Raw genomic sequence first — 23,305 nt, 5'->3', positions numbered from 1 at the left:
ATGCTTTTGACAAATTGTACTCGTAATTTAATTTTTTTTAAAATAATTGATGAAATTGCTATGAAAAACCTCCTTTGATTTTTTTGTGATTGTAAATTGTCTAATTTTAGTATTTTTAGTAAGCTACCTTCCTTTTTTATTGTGAAAGTCAAAGGTATGTAACATTATCAGTTCATATTGAGATGAAATCGATTGGATTGATATTGAGCGATCGACATCTGAGTTTTTCTTTAGCGTTATGTATTAAGTTTACTGGAGATTAAAAATACATGTTGATGGAAAGTATGTCAATACTTTGAAGTGTGCTGATCTGATATTGACCACAAAATTCTTGGGGTGACTCTAATTATGCAGTGTTGTTATGGTCATGGTCGTCACTTCCGTGAAGACCCTCAAAATTTAGATACCCCGTTGTGGTCGTTGTGATTGTCGTAGTAGTAGTCGTAATGGTCTCGGTGTTGTCAGTGGTCAAAGCGCTCAAGGTGGTCATGGTGGTCTCAGTGGTCTTAGTCGTCATGGTGATCTCAGTGGTCACAGGGGTCTTAGTGGTCATAGTGGTCTCAGTGGACCCGGTGCTCACCGGCAGTGGTTCTGTCATGGTTACAATGGATAGTAATCGAGTGGTGGTGGAAGTGGTAATAGTGGTGTTGATTCACGCTGGTCACGTCACAGTAGGAAAAGCGATAGCTACGGTGGTCACAGTGGTCGCGGTAGTCATGGTGGTCACAGTCGTCATGGTGGTCATGGTGGTCACGGTGGTCGTGGTGGTCACAGTGGTCATGGTGGTCTCGGTGGTCACAGTGGTCTTGGTGGTCACGGTGGTCACAGTGCTCTTGGTGGTCACAGGGGTCGTGTTGGTCAAGGTGGTCTTGGCGGTCACAGTGGTCTTGGTGAAGGGGTCACGGTGGTATTGGTGGTCACAGTGGTCGTGGTGGTCTTACTGGTCATGGTGGTCGTGGTGGTCACAGTGGTCAGGGTGGTCGTGGTGGTCACAGTGATCATGGTGGTCATGGTGGTCGTGGTGGTCACGGTGGTCACGGTGGTCACAGTGGTGAGTGATCATGGTGGTGGAAGCGGTAATAGTGGTCTTGATACACGGTGGTCATATCACAGTAGGAAAAGCGATAGCTATGGTGGTCAAGGTGGTCTTGGTTGTCATGGTGGTCTTGGTGGTCACGGTGGTTGTGGTGGTGACAGTGGTCATGGTGGTTATGGTGGTCTTGATGATCACAGTGGTCGTGGTGGTCACGGTGGTCTTTGTGGTCATAGTGGTGAGTGATCATGGTGGTGGAAGTGGTAATAGTGGTCTTGATTCACGCTGGTCATGTCACAGTAGGAAAAGCGATAGCTATGGTGGTCACAGTTATCCTGGTAGTCATAGTGGTCGTGGTAGTCATGGTGGTCACAGTGTCGTGGTGGTCATGTTGGTCACAGTGTCGTGGTGGTCATGTTGGTCACAGTGGTCGTAGTGGTCACAGTGGTTGTGGTGGTCACGGCGGTCACAGTGGTCGTTGTGGTCGTGGTTGTCACAGAAGTCCCGGTGGTCACGGTGGTTGTAGTGGTCACAGTGCTCTTGGTGGTCACAGGGGTCACGGTGGTCACGGTGGTCTTGGTGGTCACGGTGATCGTGGTGGTCGTGGTTGTCGTGGTGGTCACGGTGGTCTTCGTGGTCACAGTGGTGTTGGTGGTCACAGTGGTCTTGGTGGTGGTCACAATGGTCGTAGTGTTCATGGTGGTTTTAGTGGTCACAGTGGTCTTAATGGTCACGGTGGTCCTGGGGGTCAAGGTGGTCTTGGTTGTCACGGTGGTCGTGGTGGTTTTGGTGGTTGTGGTGGTCACAGTGGTCATGGTGGTTACGGTGGTCTTGATGATCACAGTGGTCGTGGTGGTCACGGTGGTCTTTGTGGTCACAGAGGTGAGTGATCGTGGTGGTGGAAGTGGTAATAGTGGTCTTTGTTCACGCTGTTCATGTCACAGTAGGAAAAGCGATAACTATGGTGGTCACAGTGGTCGTGGTAGTCATGGTGGTCATGTTGGTCACAGTGGTCGTAGTGGTCGTGGTGGTCGTGGTGGTCACAGTGGTTGTGGTGGTCACGGTGGTCTCGATGGTCACAGTGGTCGTTCTGGTCACGGTGGTCTTCGTGGTTACGGTGGTTGTGGTGGTCACGGTGGTGACCGTGGTCGTGGTGGTCACGGTGGTCATGGTTGTAGTGATGGTCACAGTGGTCGCAGGGGTCAAAGTGGTCACGGTGGTCACGGTGGTCTTGGTGGTCACGGTGATCGTGGTGGTCACTGTGGTCGTGATGGTCATGGTGGCCGTGGTGGTTAAGGTGGTCTTGGTGGTCACAGGGGTCACGGTGGTCTCGGTGGTCTTGGTGGTCACGGTGGTCGTGGTGGTCACGATGGTCTTGGTGGTCACAGAGGTGAGTGATCATGGTGGTGGAAGTGGTAATAGTGGTCTTGACTCACGCTGGTCATGTCACAGTAAGAAAAGCGATAGCTATGGTGATCATAGTTATCCTGGTGGTCACGGTGGTCTTGATGTTCATGGTGGTCACAGTCGTCATGGTGGTCATGGTGGTCGTGGTGGTCACAGTGGTCAGGGTGGTCGTGGTGGTCACAGTGATCATGGTGGTCATGGTGGTCGTGGTGGTCACGGTGATCTTGTTGGTCACAGTGGTCACGGTGATCACAGTCGTCATGGTGGTCATGGTGGTCGTGGTGGTCATCTTTTTGTAGGATATGTTGAACACCAATTTTTTAATCAGTACAACGGCCCCAAACCTGAACTCTACGGCCGCTACATCGACGACTGCATCGGCGCTACTTCATCCAGCAGAGAAGAACTCGATCAATTTATAACCTCCGTCAACTCTTTTCATCCGGCTCTTAAATATACCTGGGAAATTTTGGAAACTTCATTGGCTTTCCTAGATATCAAAGTTTCTATTAGAGGCAACGTGCTATGTACTAGTGTGCACTACAAACCTACTGATTCACACAGTTATTTGTTGTATTCATCGTCACATCCATCACATGTCAAGAACTCCATTCCTTATTCTCAATTTCTTAGACTTCGACGTCTATGTAGTGATGACTCCGATTTTTCCAGCAAATCAGAGGAGATGTGCCAGTTCTTCGAAAAACGTGGCTATCCTGTCTCTGTGGTCAAAGCGGGCCATCATCGCGCCCAACAATTTGATCGACAGTCATCACTACAAACGTCACAGAAAGATAAGAATGACAGAATTCCATTCACCCTCACTTTCCATCCTCATAATCACGCAGTCAAAAGCATCATTCTTAGTAATTTTAAATTACTCCAAAATGATCCCGAGACTGGTAGAATCTTTTCGCAACCTCCACTTATTTCATTCAAACGCGACAAAAACGTAGGCAACTTTTTAGTTAGAAGCGCGCTCAAAACCAACGAGCAACCCGGCACTTTCAAATGCGCGCGCTCACGATGCAAAACTTGTCTTTTCATTGTTAACACTAGCAAGATATCGGGACCTAAGCGATCTGTTAAGATCACCGATCGTTTGACATGTACCTCCGCAAATGTCATTTATTGCATAACCTGTACGTTATGCAGTAAATTATACATTGGTGAGACAGGTAGACGACTAGGTGACCGATTCCGCGAACATCTTCGCGATGTTGAGAAGAATGACAAGGATGCATCTAAGCCAGTCGCTCGCCATTTTAATCTGCCTAACCACTCCAAAAAACACATGGCTATCTGCGGCCTTTCCCTACATCTAGGTACGACGGAAAGCCGCAAGAATCTGGAACAAAAATTCATCTTTCAAATCGGCACCCTTAATCCTCACGGTATTAACGAACGCTTTTCATTTAACTAATATATTCCTACTTTTCACGTTGCCATGTTACCACCAATAGCGTAGCTCCTACTCTACTATAAAAACTACACGTAACCCATAATCCCTCGATTCGCTCTGACGAAGGGCTAACGCTCGAAACGTCAGCTTTTAGAATCTCTGTACGGTGGTCAATTTACATTATCAACTCCGTTGATAAACCAAATTTTTGTATACTACTTCCCCACCGACGCAGCACCACAGTTTCTTTAGAAACTACCCCTTCATTTATATGTTAAAACAATTGACCAACTGATAATTCTTTCATCTGAGTGCCCAAACAGTACTGAGTCCAAGGAAGCTTTTAGTTTAGATCATGTGTTGCGCGTATTCCTTTACCACTGCGTTGGGTCAGCACTCTCACGCTCCACTCTTCAGTCAAGCCAGAAACTAGAAAGATAACTGGCTTCGATCGGACGGATCCAAACAGAATCAATCCGCACCTTGACTCATGCCTGCCCAATGACTTCGCACTACGGACTTGATTATACTTTAAGTGAACTTCAGGTTTAAATTCTAATTTCACCCGGTAGAGTCGAGTAACCTGTGGTATAATGCAAGTCAATTGAAACCCCCACCCCCCCTGGACCTGGGAAAGGGTGGGGATTATAGGGCATTGAAGGGCTTTCGAGCAACAATCTGTCCCCAGGGGGTGCATTTGACTGATTTTGACTTTGCGTCCCGTCCCCACGTGGGGCAAGAGTAGAACTGGGAGTACGCATTCGAGTTCCTATAGATGGCGAAAAGCGTGAAAAAGCTAAGAACTGGGAGGGATAGGAGGGAGTACTCTCTTATATACGCTTTATAGGTATCAACCCCAGATAGGGTAGAGATTTTGAGATGCTCAGGGTATCCTTTGTGGTATTTTTGGTATTGCGATCCTTAGATATTCCTTAGATAGGGTCACTACATTGCAGTATCCGCCCCAACGCGCAAAACAAAAAAGATTGGTTTATTAAACTGTACTACAGGCCTGATTACGCATTTTCAAGTTTAAGAAAGCGGTTTTAAAGGGACCTTTATAGATTGTATGGGCCTTAGAGAGGGTATCGAATCTCGATTTTCTATCCTTAAATAGGGTCGGATTTGAGAATCTTGGCGGCACACACCTATCCTAAATTGTTGGGAGGGAGGGGTAGGGGAGGGGTACGATTTGCTTTCATCGACGCATATCATGTTTTAACCTCACTATCCACTGCAAATGGTATTCAATGTGCATTCCTGGGTTAATTTAAACTTGACATGTGATATGTGATATGCAGCGTAATTTTAATTTCACTTTGAACGTTGCAGGCAGTTTTGTAATCAGATGGTCTTGATCAATAATGAAATATGGGTTCTTTGCCCTTATTTAATAGTTGAACAAAAATGTGTGTTATATTAGCAGTGTACCAGTAACTAAAATGCAAACTTCACAAACCAAAAGTAGACTGTTGCGTAACATGACAGCTATCGAGGTAGTCGTAGAGGCATTCCCAGGTGGTGCTGACTTGATGTCCGCCTCTAAACGTTCAGGGATAGATAACGATCCAACTAAACTGATGAAAGGATTGTTGTCAATTTGCCAGTCCTTTTCGTCATCAGATGTCGTCTTCCGGGTGCACTTCAGTTAATCCCACTTTTTCGTTCTGTTTACTGGGTTGCCGTATGGCAATCCCAGTCGGAAAATGGGCAGATTTCTCCGTTTTATTTTTTGAGTTTTTTTCCGTGTCGGTAAAAGTCTTGCCTGTCACTCCCCTGCTAAGTGGTGTCTTTGTGCATAGAGCCTTCTGCTTGTATTTTCTTAGGATCGAGAGGGTAGTAGGAAATGCGTAGATTTCTCTGGTGGACACAGTAGAACGATTAACTTAACCGGCAATGGCGTCGAAAGTCATGTAACGCGAATGGCGTTTTAGTGGATCTTTGAACAAAATATACCCTCATGAAGCTCAATAATGGCAAGTCAATCGTATACTGAACAAGACAGGCGGTGGAATCTTAAAAGCGACGAGTAATGGACTTTGACAACAATCTGTCGCCCGTCGAGCCGAAATGAAAGTGAACTGCATTTCTATTACCGGTATTTTACCAAGTGTGCTGTTATGTAGAACACTGAAACCAAAGGTTCAACAAAGACAGAAAACGAATCGAACACCTTAAGTGGATCTGTGGTCAACTCTGTACAGTCTTCAGGTAAAAAAAAAAAATAATTGCAAATGTGACAGCCAAGAATTATTTAAAAGAAAGCTTGTCGTCTATTTTGTGCTACATTATTCAAGGAAAAGGTTCTTCATGGAAACGGTTTGATCCTGAAATTTTAGTTTGTTGTGATATTGCGCATATTTGACACGACTGAGTTTTTTCCTCTTCACGCACGTAATGAAATAGGAAGGGGTTTTTGCCTCTAATAGCAAATATGTTGTTTGTTTCAAAAAATTGTTCACTGGAAAAGGTGGCCTTTATGACTTCATCATGTTTTATAATATGTGAGCTTAACTGGATAGTTTTTTGGTAATAGTAAAGCATTTTCGTGTCAAAATGAGGTTAGCGTCTTTCCGTTGTGCTAACTTAATTTAATATAAATATATATTCTACCTCGTGAGTTTGTTATTCTCGTTAAACAGCAATGGCGTCGAAAGTCATTGCAACGCGAGCGGCGTTTTAGTGCATCTTATGTTGTTTGTTTCAATTAAATGTTTCGCTGGAAAAGGATTCTGTGATATTTTCTGCCTTTGTGAATTATTACTGGGTTGCCCTATGGCAATCCCAGTCGGAAAATGGGTAGATTTCTCCGTTTTATTTTTTTTCCATGTCGGTAAAAGTCTTGCCTGTCACTCCCCTGCTAAGTGGTGTCTTTGTGCATAGAGCCCTCCTGCGCGTATTTTCTTAGGATCGAGAGGGTAGTGGGAAATGTGTAGATTTCTCTGGTGGACACATAACGATTAACTTAACCGGCAATGGCGTCGAAAGTCATGTAGCGCGAATGGCGTTTTAGTGGATCTTTGAACAAAATATACCCTTATGAAGCTCAATAATGGCAAATCAATTGGATACTGAACAAGACAGGCGACAACATCGACAACAATCTGTCGCCTGTCGAGCCGTCTTTTACTTAGTGTGCTGTTACGTTGAACACTGAAGATTCACAGGGCAGCGATCATAGTGAATTCAAAGACTAGACCAGGTGGATTGAATGGAATTTCAAGCGTTAAAATCACTGAAAAGGTAAGATTATTGTCGAAGCGATGCCGCAATTGCGTGTCTTCACCACATGTTCCTTTGATCTCACATTATTGTGTTTTCCGCCAAAATATTCGCTTGTTTTCGCTTTCGCTCGAACATATTTACCTTTATTACATGTCCAGTTTTATCCTCTGGGATGAATTTTCCGTCGAAAAATCGGTTATTTGGGCGGTCAGTGTAAAACGCAGACTGCAGACTGCAGACCGGGGGTAAAATGCAGACTGAGGTTAAAATAAATATTAGTAATAAAAAAACGAGTCCTAAGGATAAAATAAAGATTGTTTAAAAGACAATCCTGTTTTACATCTGTCAACAGCTCACATTATCATGACTGCAGGTCGCTGCACCTTTTGGGGATGCGATCGTACGCGTTGAAATCAGCTGTGCTTTGTTTTTGCGCTTCCAGATGCATTGCAATGTTCCAAATTATTTGTCACACCGGTACATCGAGGGAAATCGATCGAAAAACTAACGATTATTACTTCGAATACCTGAATAATCTTGGTTGTCTTTTTTCGGTGCAACGAGATGCACAAAGAATTTCATGTATTCCGAGCAATTAGGACGCCGGGATTTCATTGGTTAAGCTATGCGTGATAAGCCCCTAGGGAGAGGTTATCATTGAAAATTACATCTTCCAGAAGCAAAACAAACGAACTTGTGAACTAAAGGATCAACATAACGCCCACCAAAGCGCATTAAAGGAACCTAATAAGAAATTTTTACACCTCAGTCATACTGCTTTAAGCCGACTGAATTGAAACGTTACATCGTTGCACACTCCACGTTATCTTTGTCTTTGTTAATTGGTATTGTAGCCATGCGTGTCAAAATAAATTGAGTTATTGGGTAATTACTCGATTACTTTGTTCAGTGCAGCAAAATGGACAGTTGAATTACGGGGTGGTGACTTCTTTGCCTAAAAGCAACTCACTTAACGAAACTATCCTTTTTCCAACAACAACAAGGATTCAAACAGCTTCAATTCTTACAGAGTTCGATGAAAATCCGGATTTAAAACATGCGGTGGGGCAACCAAAGCGATGGGAGCTGTGTTGGGGTTTCAGTGTGAAAGTACAAACGGCTACTAACACTCTTATAACTCTTTTTTCATTATTATTTTATTAACCCGCAGTCTGCAGTCTGCATTTTACCCTCAGTCTGCATTTTATCCCTGGTCTGCAGTCTGCAGTCTGCGTTTTACACTGACCGGTTATTTGGGTGGTTTTTGGCAACAGAGGTTAATTATTCGTAATGCGATCGCTTCCGTTGCCGTTAGCAATGGGTCGCAAATTTGACACTTTTATCGCATTATCACATTACGCATTGAATCCACGTTATCTATTATTCCTAAAAATGCTTATTTTCTTAGCTCTAAAATGATGTATTTTTTTCCCCCTAACTTAAAACATTTTTTGAGAAAAAAAAAAATTTTTTTTTGGCGATGGCTGATTTACCGCGGTTTTCTCGCGGGTGGGAAAGTAGGAAAAAGAGCTAGGCCGGTAGCCAGGTTTTTAACCTCAGAAAATGATCTGTGTCGTCGTACGAACGTTTGAGGACCTGTGAGCCAAAGGGCCTCTGGTGGTCTGTCTTCTGGGTGACCCCTTAACAACTTCTTACTAACCGAGCGCGAGGGCCGTACTGCCAGGGAAATATTGGCCCGAGGTAGTGGCAAAAACGACCCAGGGCCAATATTCCCCAGTACGGCTCGAGCTAGCTCGGTTACTAAGTAGTTTATTGTATGGTTTTTTAATTACCTTTTGCTTTGTTTTTGCAAGCCCGTAATCGACCCTTGGGCCAGTCACAATTAGCCAATCAGGGCGCGCGTTATATCGGCTACAAAACCCAACTTGAAAAAAATTGCCTGGAACGCTGCACGTACCACAGGCAACCCAGTGTACCCTCACGGAGGGTCTAGTTATATCATGTTGTATGTTGAATTTTCGAGCTTAAGGTTGAAATGCGATACGGGAGAATATTTTTAGTATTGCTTTGTAAGCAGGAAACGTTCACGTAAATAAACAGGCTTGTGGGAAGCGTGCTTGAGTTTCAACAAAATGAGTCCCGAAATCAGCAAAAAATTGTGACGCCGATGAATAATAAAGTAGCTGCTATTTCCAAAATGATGGAATTACCTGGTGATAAATAACCTTGTCTTGGAGAGTAAATTTTCGACCTAGCGGAAACAATGGTCAACCCCGGGGTCAACCTCAAGAGTTTGGGCGATTGTGATCTTTGTTTTGACTTTGCTCATTTATTGTCAAACTTTATAACACTTGACAGAAAAAGAAACTTACGAAAACCCGGTATCTTGCCATCATTTGACACAGATGCTTCACTGTTTGGGGAGTAAACATGCCGCGGTAACTTAATCACGGCGCCCGCTGAATTCCGGCGATGTCACTTTCGATTTTGCGATTTATTTGTGCAACCAAAAGTACAATAATAAAATTATATTCTGTATTCACGGTTCACAATTATTGTTGTCTTCATGTCGTAAATATCTCATTCTCGTGCGACCGTCCTGGAGACTTCCTTCTGCTCTTTCTCAAAACTGTGTATCAGTATTTATTTACTTTTTCATCAATATTTGTTTTTGCATAAAGGAAGCTAACAAAATCTGTACCTTGCTGAGTTCGCATTTGTTAACGTTAATGGTATTTTCGGTCAAATGCTTCTGTTTTGCGAAGGGGTATATGTTTTAGCTAGGTCACCTATCCAAGATACTAACCGCGCCGGATAGGAATTAACTTTAGTAACCTTTAGTATTGCATAGCTGTTAGATGCTCAGAGAGCACGCTTAAACTTGTGGTGAAAAGAAGTTGTGAGGGAGCTTGAAAATTATCAGAAGCCAATGTTTCTCACTTCCCATTTATTTTCTTCAATCTTTCTGGGTTCAGTACTCTGCTAGTAACCACATGTCTTTTCAGGCTATTTACCCAAGACTTGGCACTACAATGATAGACAATACCAAAACAATATCGTGCACTGTTAGAGCTACATATTACGCAAGGACAGATCCGTTTCGTCGTACGAACGTGTGAGGACCTGTGAGCCAAAGGGCCTCTGCTGGTGTGACTTCTGGGTGACCCCTTAAATGGTCTTAAAGACCCCCTAACTTGAAAAAAAATTGTCTGGAACGGTGCACGTACCACAGGCAATCCAGTGTACCCTCACGGAGGGTCTAGTCTGTGAAGTTAGACTCCGATAGGCCCCTTTTATTATGAAGCTTGATATTCAACCAGGCCCGTTTTTTAATAGTACAAAGACCCCCGATTCCGACCCCCTCTACTGGAGCAGAAATTCCACATTCCGACAGGGTCCTCCTTGACATTACAAGAAAATGCTTTCCATGGTGGGGGGGGGGGTGCGGATTAGCAATAGAATGTCCTTTGAACAAATAACAATTATTCCATGAGCCCGAGTTGGATATGAAGTAATAAAATAACCAACGAGCGCGTATAATCACTTCATATCCAAAAAGGGCGAATGGAATAATTGTTTTAGTAAGTTCTCAAACCGGGTTTTGCCGCCGATTTTTATTTCCACAATTTTACAAAGCGTCCGGAAAGAGCATCATGGCGCACTATTTTCCATATGACGTAAAACTTCCACTATTGGCCCATAGTCGGAGTTTTTTAGCCAATCAAAAAGCTAGAAATGCAATAGTCGGAGTTGAAAATTTACTAATACTCAGTAGCCTTCGCGGTAAAGAACAGTGTGCTTCACAGGGAAGACCTTTCAAAAAAAATCTATTTCCTGCAACGTGTTGTGGTTCTGGTGAAAATCGACAATCGGAAAGCGAAGATAGTTACATATACGTCGTTTTGGCTGCGTTCGAGCGTACGAACTCTCAAATTGATGTGGTTGGGTCGACCTCCATGTTGTTACATTTCTGAATTTCACACCTTTTTGTTCGCTCGACGATCGTTATTATGGTCACTTTGAGCTGTTTGATATGGATGAGAGAAGAATTCAACCCTTCACCTTTTAAATTTCTTGGGTCTACCCAGGTCTGCCCTCAATAGTTTTGGCAACAGAAGCCGTCATAGATAAACCAAACCAAAGTAGGTCAACTCCGATCCCGGGAAACCTGTGGAGAAACTTAATCTTAATATATGTCGACCAGATGATCCAAAATCACGGAAGTCCTTATTTCGTTTTAAACCCGAAAAGGTAAGGAACTAGGTTTTAAGTGATTTTAGCGACTACATTGAAATTTCTTATCTCTCAATAAATTGGTCGACTTGGAAGGGAATTGAATGAAGGAAACCTCTAAAGTTTTAGAATGAATTTGAGTTGTTTGATATATTTAGACAATTGTATTTTACAAACAACTCAAACCTTTTCTTGCTAAACCTTTATCTATTACTCCTTTACTGCAGTCGTGTGAGTAAGGTGTGTGAGAGAGATCAATAAGTAAAATTGAATTGAGAGTTGTGTGATTGGACGGAACCTTTTAGTCAACACAGATCTCCTTTAAAAAAGATTTCTGAATTAAGACAGTTCAATGTTTTGCACAAGAAATGTGCCATCAAAGGTAAACTACTGGCATTGAAATACCACTGCAGTCACTAGGCTGATGCTATATCTGTTGATAGGAGATAATTCTGTCGCCCTATCATAGGGGTCAGCGGTATTCCGCCGGTCAACATGGTGTCAGAATTAGAGTGACACTTGCCTAAAGTTACGAAGTTTTGTCCATACTACGGTTAGTTTGTGTATGAGAACGAACTGTGGGAGTTGTCGTCTGAATCGTCCCCGCCATTTTCGGATGATGTCAAGCTGGTCCCCCGTACAAACTGTTTGTGTTTGCTGTTATCATGGCGAACGCGCCTGTCGGTTTTCCTGTCCCTCGAATGCAAGAAGGGCTAGATGAGCGAGAAGCTCTAGATTGTTTCATATTGGATTATATTGACTATTGCGCGGTGATGGGATGGTTCGAGCGGAAAGATGGATGTCAATATGACGATCAAAGTGAGGATGGAAAAAAACAATGGAAGAACCGGAACCTTTGCATGTCAACACTGCGAGCAACTCTGCCTTCACAGATGAAGAGATTGATTAATCCAAACAACAAAACGCTAGGACTGTCAGAAGAGGATAAGAGTGACCTGGTGAAAGTTATTCAAGCCCTCGTTAAGGGCTTTGGAGGCAGTGTCAGTGTTTAAGCTGAGCGAACGAAAATGGGACACGTGTTTCAGTCCAAAGGAGAATCCAGGGAATGTCCAATGGTGGAGCGAGCTAAATATTGTGAGTATGGGAGTTTTGAAGATCAAGCATGCCACGACCGTTTTACCGCTGGCTTGGTAGACGAAATTTTAAAGGGAAAGTTGAACACTAATGGTCGTCGTGACAACGATGGTAACATTGTGGAGTTCTGTAGTGTGGTTGAAATAGCAAAGATATATGAATCATCCATTGACGCTCAATAGGCTTATGAGGCAAGTTCGTGGAGATCAAGAGAAGGTAAATTGGACCGTCAAAGCGAAACAGCACTTGCTCTCAAGGCCAAAACCATGGCAAAGAGTTGTCTAGAAAACAGTCTGAGTGTAACTACTGTGCGGCGACACCGAGTCACCCAAAAGAAAAGTGTTGTGAATTTCTCCTTAAGTGTAAGTTCAGAAAATGTGGCAAAGAAGGGCATGTAGTTTGGAAATGCTTGAGCAAACCTCAGAAGGTAAATGGATTGGATGATTCAATTTCTGATGAGGGGCAAGAAACATATCCTTTGTTTACTTTTGGACACTCACTCTGTGCGATCTGTATCTGCACATAAAAAAAGTTTTTCGCAGCGATCAAATTGTCAACAGCAAAAAAAAATTGCCTGGAAAACTTTGCACTTAGATACTGCATCAACAACCAACACACTTGCAGTGGAGGATCTCCGGACCATGTGTCCTGCAGGGTTTACTATCCATGGACTAATCAAACCCTCTTCTGCCATCCTGCGTACCTATGGAGGAGGTGTAAAATAGCCAATGGGGCAAGTAGAATTGGTCTGCGAAACTCAAGGAAATTTCACACTCTTCAGTTTCAGCTGTTAAATAAGGACGTCATGGGTTCACAGCCACCTCTTCTAAGTGGATCTGATTGTGTTAGATTAGGCCTGATTGAGATAGGACGAAGCACCTGCTTCTTGCATCGTAACAACCCAAAAGGGGGTGCCTCAGAAGTGTGCCAACTTGATTTGGGAACTCAGCGAGGAAGAGTGGAGGAAAGTGGAACTCCTGATGAGGAATTCAGGCCCGCTTCACTGAATGGTAGTGCAACAGAAGAGCTTAATCTGAATGTGGAAACCACCAGCACCTCTCTAGTACATGGTACGTGTGAGGATATTAGTGTAGTTCATAATGCTGTAACCTCTGAAGGAAAAGTTACCCCGAAGGAGAGCATGGCTAGTGAGGTGGGTGTGTCCCATGTGCCTGTCCCTTAGGGAAAACTGACAAAGCTATTGTCATGGATGCTTTTAAAAGATGTCCATACAGGGTTAGGAACTTTGGGGCCGCCCCTACACATCAGCATGAACCCTAATGTGACTCCAATTCAAGCTCATCCACATCGGTGCCCTGTAGCAAAAGAAGCAAAAGCATCTGACTCTACGTGACCTTGAAAAAGGTTACCTGAAAAAGGTTACTGTGCCAACGACATAAATCTCCAACAGCGTCTGTAGAGAGAAACCCGATGGAAGCATACATGTGTCAACGCTGTGCTCTAAGGAAAATTTCAGGGAGCCCTTCGGGCTCCCAAGGATTTCAGTTAGGGTGCCCAGCTCTCCAAGTTGGTCACCTGAATTAATTAATTAAGTAATTAAGTGATTAATTATCCGAGATCAACAACGCAGCAAGATCTCTCTCAACAAAATATTGCTGCTACAGCTCTGGTGATCGCCGAACTCGCTTGCTAGGTTTGTACACGAGGCCTGGTTTTGGATTAAAAAGTTGTGAATCGCCATCTTGATCTGCCTTTCTTTACTGTCCCCAGTTTATTTGCGAATACACAGCAGTTGGCGACGAGGATTGGGATCTTTTTTTTATTTTTTTATTATTAAGCTCAAGCGATAGACAGGAATTTGGTTGTGCAATCCACATTTGAAGTCAAAGATACGACAGGAAATGCTGGACGAAGCGCTTAACATAAACATGAGTCAAACCATTGGCAAGGTGACCAAGTATGTTGTGGGAACAGATTGGGAGTCTTATACCGAACAGCTGGACTTTCATTTTCTTGCAAACAAAGTTTCGGAAGCTAAAACGAAGAAGGCTGTTCTTTTGACGAACCTTCCAGTCGAAACCTACCAATTGGTGAAGGATTTGGTGGCTACTGCACAACTGTAGCCTGCGAACGCAGACCTATTTCCGGCGGTCGTTTTCTCTCCCCCGAAAAATAACGTCTGCGAAACCGAGCTGCAAAACGATTTCTGTGACGTAAGTACTTTTGTTGTTCTTTTTTTTGGCCAATCACCTTCCATGAAAGAACAGAGAGTCTGGTGATCTCTGCGCAATTCGTGTTATCGTTGTCACAGCAAACCTTCGAAACAAACAGCTATGATTGAAACGCTAAAGAATTAAGATTACCTGCGGTGGCGAAATGTTGCTTTCTTTGACGGTCAAATTGTTTGGTTGCAAAGGAGAAGATAAATGTGTTTGGTAAGAGTGTTTTGGAAATCTCCTCTTTGATACTTCGAGCCGGTTTATGTGGGCTAACTGCCTCACGAATTGCTGTTATCGACCGATACGATACAAGAAAGCCGTACGTAAAGTAGACGAGCTTCATTGAGGACTAAATTAAACGACAGTTTGACGGTGACATTATTCTTGGAGTTAAGAAATGGGCTTAAGACTAAAGCAGCGCACTGGAGGCAAAGAAATGTCTGAGTTTGGTGACGCTTGCTCGAATGTTTCGACGTAGTAAAACTATACAGGAAAGCAACCTGTAAAATCGACCCGAGCGCCGTTTAAGCCCCGGAGTATGCATAAGCCGGCTTGCGTTAAGGATTCTTAGCCCTTCACCGATCCTAGTGCTTGTTTTTGCACCACCGAGACCACAAAACGTCGTTAAAGAAGCCCTTGGAAGTTTCAGTGAGAGCTTAATGTATAAATGTATACCTCAACACCGCTTCCTAAAAAAGCGGAAACTCAAGGCGCTAACTTGAAGGCATTGTCTCTTCCAGAGTCAGAGAAATGGGGACCAAAGGACATCTTACTGTAGAATATTCTTGTAAAACAATCCATAAAGAATTGGTAATGGGTAAATCACAATCACAATATTTTTCCCAGAAGAGCCCCGCGCGGTCCAAAACACCACAAGCAAGGAATTTCCACATCGTGTAGGTAAATTGACGAAAACATCGCATTTCTTCTAGGCTGCAACATACTTGATCGCATCCTCCTGGTGGCTACTTGACTTTTAAATACCGAGAATCTCACAATCTTTTATAATATCCTCCAGATTGCCCGCCATTAATCTGACTTGTGTTTACGTGGACAACGCACAAGTACTTTGCGTGTTCCCTGCTTGTTGGTTATGAAGATTTATGAGCCTAATTCTGATTGGCTAAGAATTTTACGTCACAGAAATCGTTTTGCAGCTCGGTTTCGCAGACGTTATTTTTCGGGGGAGAGAAAACGACCGCCGGAAATAGGTCTGCGTTCGCAGGCTAGCACAACTGAAGGACGACGCTATAACTTACGATGTCATTGTACAGCGAATGCGAGAACAACTCAAACTTGAAAGATCGGCCCTGGTCGCACGTTACAAGTTCGATAATCGAGCAAGGAATTCCGGTGAGTCAGTTAGTCACTATGTAGCAACATTGAAGCACTTGGCCACGGAATGCAAGTTTGGAGAGGCTTTGCGAACCGAGCGCCTTCGTGACCGATTATTTTCAGGCATTCGCGACTCGAAGATGATTATTGAGTTGTTGAAGGTAAAACTCGCCGACCTTTCTATTGATCTTGCAGTTCAAAAGTGTCTGGCTATAGAGCAAGCTAGCAAAGATGTTCATGTGCTTCAGGGGGAACAGGGGCCAGGTGCAGTCAATAAACTTCAGACTGGCAAATCTGGGGAGGACCAAGCTTCTCCCAAGTCACCATAAAAGACGCAGGGTTCCCGGGGCAAGGCCAGTAAGCAGCTTAAACCTTGTTACCGTTGCACAGGATAACATAACTCGCAAAAGTGCCCATTTATTAAGGAACGTTGCTATCACTGTAGCATAATGGGACACACACAGCAAGCATGGAGGAAAAAGCAAGCCACTCAGCAAACAAATGACCCTGGGGTAAATGTCATGGAGAGGGCTGACTCGGAAGAAAGTGACGGGGAGTATGGGGACCTTTACCATGTTTCTGATATTAAGAACAGGAGGCCCATTTCTCTGAAGGTCTACCTTGAAGGGTGACCACTGGTCATGGAGCTGGATACGGGTTCGGCTGTGTTAGTCGTGAGCAAGGGAGTGTATCAGGAGTACTTGCGCCGTGTTCCTTTAAAGGACACCTATTTGAAGCTTCGTACCTACACGGGGGAGCCAGTGGAACCCATGGGGTTTCGCAATGTAACTGTCCAGTATAAGCGGCAGAGTAAGGAACTACCAATTTACGTAATGGAGAATGAGGGACCCACTCTCTTCGGCAGAGATTGGTTGGAGTCCATTCGGCTGGAATGGCCTTTACTTCACTTGGGAACATCAAACACTGTTTCAGTCCTGGAAGAAGTTTTGAGTAAACATGCATTAACTGTTTTCTTTGAAGGTCTGGGCAGAGTGAGGAGTGTTCAAGCGCGGATTCAGCTTAAAGAGGGTGCTCGGCCCCAATTTTGGAAACCAAGCCCGATAGCATTAGCTCGTAAACCAGCAGTGGATGAGGCCCTGAGAGAGCTTGACGCTGAAGGGGTCATCAAAAAGGTAGTGACTAGTGAGTGGGCAGCTCCAATTGTGACCCCTGTGAAGAAGGGTGGTAGTGTAAGGGTGTGTGGTAGGGGCGTCCAGATTCTGCTCCGAGAAAGGTAAAAAGTTGCTAAGAAATATGCCAAAAAGTTGCTCAAAAGTTGCTCAGATTTGAAAAAGTTGCTCAAAAATTTTGTAAAGTTGCTCGAATATTTTTAAGACAGCATGTCTAATTTTAATAACAATTGCTTTGTAATGAACATTAAGGTACAACTAAGTAACTAGTTGCAACAAATAGGCAACCTTTAGTTGAATCTAAGTGGCTAGTTACAAAAAGTTAGAGAGTAAGAGTAACAGTCTGGTTTACAAATCTAGCTAACTGTTGTTATCGTGCGATAACATTTAACAGTGTAACCACAGATTCACAGTCTGGATCTACCAGAAGCGAAAAGCTGCTAATAACACATCTAGAGCTGCCCCAGTTCGCTGCCCCAGCCTCGTTCCCAGGGCTTTTCCCTTTTCGTGCGGGGGAGGGGTGAGGGGGTGGCCCTCACGAGAAGGGAACAGTCCTGGGAACGAGGTTGAGGCTAACCCACTTCATGTAATTAATTACCACGTCCACAACTCCACATGATACCCATTCAAAGGGTAAAAATATGAGTTTTACTAGAAAGATGTTTAGAATTTTACCAAGAGAATTTTAACTTGTTTATTTAACAAAAAAAGGGGGTTATTCGGCATTTTGGTTCGAAATAGGTTAAATAGCCCAAAAGTTACCAAAAAAGTGCTAGTTTTCCAAACAGTTGCTCTCTGACAAAAAAATTGCTCAAAATCCTAAAAGTTTCTGAAAAGTTGCCTAGCAGAATCTGGATAGGCCTAGTGTGTGGTGACTTTAAGGTGACCATTAATCCACAGTTAGAAGTGGACGAGTACCCGCTGCCCCGAATTGACGACATTTACGCTAGCCTTGATGGAGGAACATTGTTCAGTGTCACTGACCTGCGTCACACCTACTTACAAATGGAGGTTGAGGAGCAATCCAGGCCATTCTTTACTATTAACACTACCCATGGCCTGTACCAGTACCAATGCTTACCTTATGGTGTGGCTTCAGCACCAGCCATCCGGCAGCGGGCTATGGACCAGATCCTGCAAGGTATTCCAGGGGTTTTCTGCTACCTAGATGATATCATTGTAACCGGTAGCACTTTGAAGGAACACCTTGAGCGGCTTGCAACAGTGTTGAAAAGGCTTGAAGAGTATGGTTTGAAAGCCAAGCGGGAGAAATGCAAATTCTTTAGAAGCTCTTTGGAGTATTTGGGACATGTCATTTCGGCAGAAGGACTGCACCAATCTCCCAAGAAAGTCAAGGCCATCACTGCGATGCCAAAACCTCAGGATGTCACACAACTGCGTGCCTTCCTTGGTATGGTCCAGTATTACTCCAAGTTCTTACCTGATTTGGCTACTCACCTGGCTCCTCTGCGTCGGTTGTTACAGAAGGAGGTAAAGTGGTCGTGGGGAGCTGAGGAAGAAACTAGTTTCCGAGTGTTGCTGCAGGACAAGGTTCTGATTCATTACGATCCTGAGTTGCCACTGGTTTTAGCCACAGACAGTTCCTCGTATGGTCTTGGTGCTGTCTTGTCACACTGTACTGTGGAAGGAGAGGAGCGGCCCATTGCTTACGCATCCCGGTCTCTGTCAGAAACAGAGAAGAAGTACTCACAAATTGAGAAAGAGGCCTAATCCCTGGTTTGGGGTGTTAAGACGTTTCAAACTTACCTTGGAGGGTCGTCATTTTACCCTGGTTACAGAAAGGTTACAGAAAGGTTACAGATCATCAACCCCTAAAATACATCATGGATCCGGGGAAGGCTGTGCCAGTGACCGCGGGAGCAAGGATACAGCGTTGGCGCTTGTTTCTAGGTGCCTTTTCTTACTAGATTGAGTTCCGAGGTACCAAGCAGCATGCTAATTGTGACGGTTTATCTCGTCTATCCCAACCACAAGCACCGGCTGAAAAGCCTGACGAGGTAGAAATGTTCCACACTTCTGTGGTGGAGATCCTTCCTGTTACAGACCAGGAACTGAGAATGCAGACTCGTAGAGATCCCGTGCTGTCTCGTGTCCTAGGGCCAGTGCAGTCAGGATGGGACTGAGCAGAAGTCCACCCAGAGCTTATTCCTTATGCTCATCGTGGGACCGAAATGACCATAAATCAAGGAATTCTTATGTGGGGAAGCAGAGTTGTGGTCTCGACCAAGCTGAGAGAGAGAGTTCTGGGAACTCTCCACGAGGGACACATCGGTATGGTCAAGATGAAAGGCTTGTCCCGGGGGTACGTTTGGTGGCCAAACATCGATAAGGCCATAGATGGGACTGTCCGAAATTGTGGAGGATTTCAGGAGACAGCAAATAATCCAGCTCATGCACCCCTGCACCGGTGGGAGTACCCGGCCCTTCCCTAGCAAAGGCTTCACATAGATCTTGCTGACCCAGTTTACGGAAAGATGCTATTGGTGGTGATTGATGCACACAGCAAGTGGTCTGAGGTCTTTGTGATGGAAGACACTACTGCTGAGGAGACAATTAGCACACTGCGCTCCCTGTTTGCCCGCCTGGGACTCCCCGATCTGATTGTGTCCGACAACGGACCACAGTTCACATCAGAAGCTTTTAGAAAGTTTACAACTGCTAATGGTATGAAGCATGTTACTGGTGCACCCTACCACCCGGCGACCAATGGTCAGGCAGAAAAATTGGTGCAGATTTCCAAGAAAGGAGTAACCCTAACACCATAAGACAGTATCTCACACCAGTTAAAGTTCAAGGTATTTTAACAAAATTTACAAACAGCAAAAGAGAGCATTAACTGAAAACTTAGACATGTTTACATGATTAACAAATATATATGCAAAATCTGTTGCTTCCATTTTAGTCACAAGCGTACATACATGCCATATGTTCAAGAGCCACTCAGGACAGAGGTCTTTTGCAGGGAATGAGTGTGTCCAACTGACTATTCTTGCTGATTATTGTTTTATGACATTCCAAGTGGCTCTATTGGATAGTGCTTTATATTTTTTGAGCTTGAGTAGTGTCTTTATTGGTATATTTTTCTTGTTAGGCAATGAACAACCCTGGAACTGTTCTAGCAAAGCTACCAAATACAGCAATTCCACAGGAGGACATTGTGTGGCTGTATGACTACTTGAATACTAAAGGGAATGAGGTTCCATTTTGATTCTGCCATCCACATTATGAAAAGAAAGCTTTTTCCTTCTCATTATGATCCATGAAAGCCCTCGGCTTCCAGGTGAAAATTTGGACAATATAATTTTTCACAACATTAATTTTATGAAGTAATATTGTACTTTATATTTGATCATGAAACTGATGAATAGTGCAGATAATATGGCTGTGACAGACTAAAAGGGAGTTGAAAATAATAAATATATCAGTGCTAATAAGAAAACACATGGTCACTGACAGCCCCCACTTACATGTACATTGTATTAATTGGACCAAAAAAGCAAAGAGAAACACTGTGCCTAAAATTTGGTTTTATTAACGGAGTTGAATTGGCCACCGTACAGAGATTCTAAAAGCTGACGTTTCGAGCGTTAGCCCTTCATCAGAGCGAATCCAAGGAGTAACGCTCGAAACATCAGCTTTTAGAATTTCTGTACGGTGCCAATATTTACATTATCAACTTCGTTGCTAAAACCAAATTTTTGTATATTACTTCCCCACCGACGCAGCACCACAAACTGTGCCTAAAAGTTTGTTTGTTAGCTTTTGTTGTAAACAATAATATTGTCCTCTAGACACAAAATATTACTGCATTTTGAAATTTCCATTTCTGGTATTATCACAGAAAAACATGTATTTTGATGTTTACTTTGGAATTATTACTATCCGCCTATGTACCTATTGTAAGTAGTTTCATTAGGATGTTTTGGAAACATAACAATACACACTTTTAACTGCAAGATTAATTTTTACGGATATTGTTGTGACGACAAAGTTCGTACCACTGGCATCACTCCTTTTTTGAACGGCTTGAGTTATGAGAACGATTGACATTGAGACTCCTCCTTGTCCCTTGGTTGCGTGGGAGCGAATGTGTTACTGAAGCCATGGATGAAAGGAGTCCGCAACACAACAGAAAAGTAAAAGACAAGAGAATTCTGAAACACGTTATTTATTGAAATAAAATATTGAGGTAAACAACTACGAACTTCGCCTTCCAGATCTCGCCGCACTGGAGATCAAGAAGAAACACAGGAAAGGTGAGCACTAATTAACCTGCGTTACAGGCGTTCGAAGGGGAAATAGAAGGGAAAGGGAAAACCGTGGGAGAACGAGGAAGGTGCCAGTAAAAGGATCCCCTAATTAATATGCATACATAAGGCAGCTCTAACTGTCAAATGCCATCCAATCAAAAACGTTTACAGGAAAATGCGCTACGCAGGAATGTTGCTTACCTCGCCATTATTCCAATACCCTCACGGCGGAGTGTAGTGTGAAACCAAAACACTGTCGCCCGAAAAAGGAGCAATCTTTCAATGACGTGTGACGAGTTTATGAAATGAGTTTACTGGCGGAATATGTCTCAACAAAATCTTGTGCGAATTTGTTCAGACCATCGCTGAAAAAGAAATCATTTGGTGTTGTATGCCACCCTGAACGACCAGCAAATGTGGCTGGAATCCATTTTTTAAAAAAATCGAAAACTCTTCACAACTTGTTCCCAACGTGTGTGTAAGGAAAATTAAAAACTGTTGCATAATCTTCAATTTCTATCCAAACGTTTTGAATCAGATCAAAAAGACAAAATTGGCGGCCTTTTTTAAGATTGTTTATGTGAGAGCTCGAAAACAAAGTCACGTTGAATTCAACCGCAATAGGTTGGTGTTGATTGTCAAAAATTTAATTCTATCTAGCCAATGACAACTTTTATGAATAGAATCTGAAGCGTAAAAAAAATCGAAAAAACAATAGCATCCTCCCCTTCTTCCACGCGCGCCCTCCCCGTTCTCCAGCCGATCTCCCTTTCCCTTCTCCTTCCCCTTCGAGCCCCTGCCACGCAGGTTAATTAGTGTTCACCTTTCCCGTGTTTCTTCTTGATCTCCAGTGAAGCAAGATCTGGAAGGCGAGGTTCGTAGTTGTTTACCCCTAACATTTTATTCCAATAAATAAGGTGAATTTCTTTTGTCTTTTACTTTGAGGACTCCTTTAATCCACGGCTGCAGTAACAACTTCGCTCCCACGCCACCAAGGGACAAGGAGCCGTTTAAAACAGGAGGGACACCAATGGTATGAACTTTGTAGTCACAACAATATCCTTAAAAAGCAATTTTGCGGTTTAAAGTGTGTAATATGAGATTCAACTTTTTGAGCTAAAATAAAACAACTGGATATCAACGACCTTTATTGTTCTCATGCCGGTTCCGGTTCCGGATTCTGGATTTCCTGGTTTTCCAAACGCCCATCTCGAGAGGTGTGCTAGAATTTATGCAAGGAAATGGCCATGCTACTGAGGCAAAATTCATTGAAACTGTTCGAAACTGGCATAAAGCCGCAGATGGAAGAGGCCTTTTTGAGAAAACGCGATCACAATACAACAAGGACATGCTGAATTTTTTGCTTGAAGACTAGATGCCCTGGTTTCAACAAGAAAGTGACTATGCCGCTAGTGACATACTAAGACCCGTTAAAGAAATGCAATGTTTTACAAGGGAAATAATAGTTTTTGTTGTTGTGAGCTGTGAAAGTCTGTAGCTACGAAGAGAGGAATACCGACATCGAAGACTCTCCCCAGAACACCCACGCGCAAGCAGCACTGATGATGTGGAAGGGTTCATTGCTCTTCTACATGACCAGCTTGGGGATGTCTTTGGTCACAAGGCATTTCTCTCACAGCAACCCAAGATTCTCAGTGAATTCAGTAAAAAAATTGATCCAGAACTAACTTTTTATCACTGGACTGGACATAGACATCGGTACTCAGATGATCCACTGCCATCATTTAATGATCCGTCAGGCGCTACCGAAAGACTGGACAGGGTCAGACTACTGAGACGTTCTGATCCCAGGGCTTTTCGTAGCAAACAGAGCTTCACTGCCACAGGGGCATTCTCTAACTAAAAGGGCAACATTTCATAGAGCCCCTGAATGGTTGCCTCCACCACCTAGCTGCTAACCTGCAATGTAGTTGTACACTGTGCAGTAAGGACCTTCAAGCCTGGGAGTAATCAGGATCTAATGAAATTATTCTTTCGCTGCCTTTTAATGTATTCATTACCAATTTGAAAAT

General features: G+C 43.6%; 2 protein-coding genes across 2 annotated transcripts in view; both read left to right on the top strand.

Annotated features, from left to right (window-relative positions):
- LOC138053229 (PE-PGRS family protein PE_PGRS5-like) overlaps positions 1-1,279 on the top strand; it is a 2,006-nt gene extending 727 nt beyond the window's left edge. Inside the window, exon 2 of the mRNA XM_068899887.1 lies at positions 673-1,279. Within this exon, the coding sequence (XP_068755988.1) occupies positions 673-1,279 (607 nt within the window). The remainder of the gene's footprint in view (positions 1-672) is intronic.
- Positions 1,280-1,281: 2 nt separating this feature from the next.
- On the top strand, positions 1,282-1,923 carry LOC138053228 (PE-PGRS family protein PE_PGRS47-like). The gene has a single exon (XM_068899886.1). The coding sequence runs from the start codon at positions 1,282-1,284 to the stop codon at positions 1,921-1,923; it is 642 nt and encodes a 213-aa protein (XP_068755987.1).
- Positions 1,924-23,305: the final 21,382 nt, after the last annotated feature.

Source organism: Montipora capricornis, chromosome 6 (assembly GCF_036669925.1).
Source record: "Montipora capricornis isolate CH-2021 chromosome 6, ASM3666992v2, whole genome shotgun sequence".
NCBI classification, from domain to species: domain Eukaryota; kingdom Metazoa; phylum Cnidaria; class Anthozoa; order Scleractinia; family Acroporidae; genus Montipora; species Montipora capricornis.
Note: the sequence above shows the minus strand (reverse complement) of the source record. Positions and strands in the feature narration are given on the sequence as shown.

What these genes read in the sequence shown, in the direction of transcription:
- LOC138053228 (XM_068899886.1), top strand. Translation starts at nt 1,282, where the DNA reads ATGGTGGTGGAAGTGGTAATAGTGGTCTTGATTCACGCTGGTCATGTC.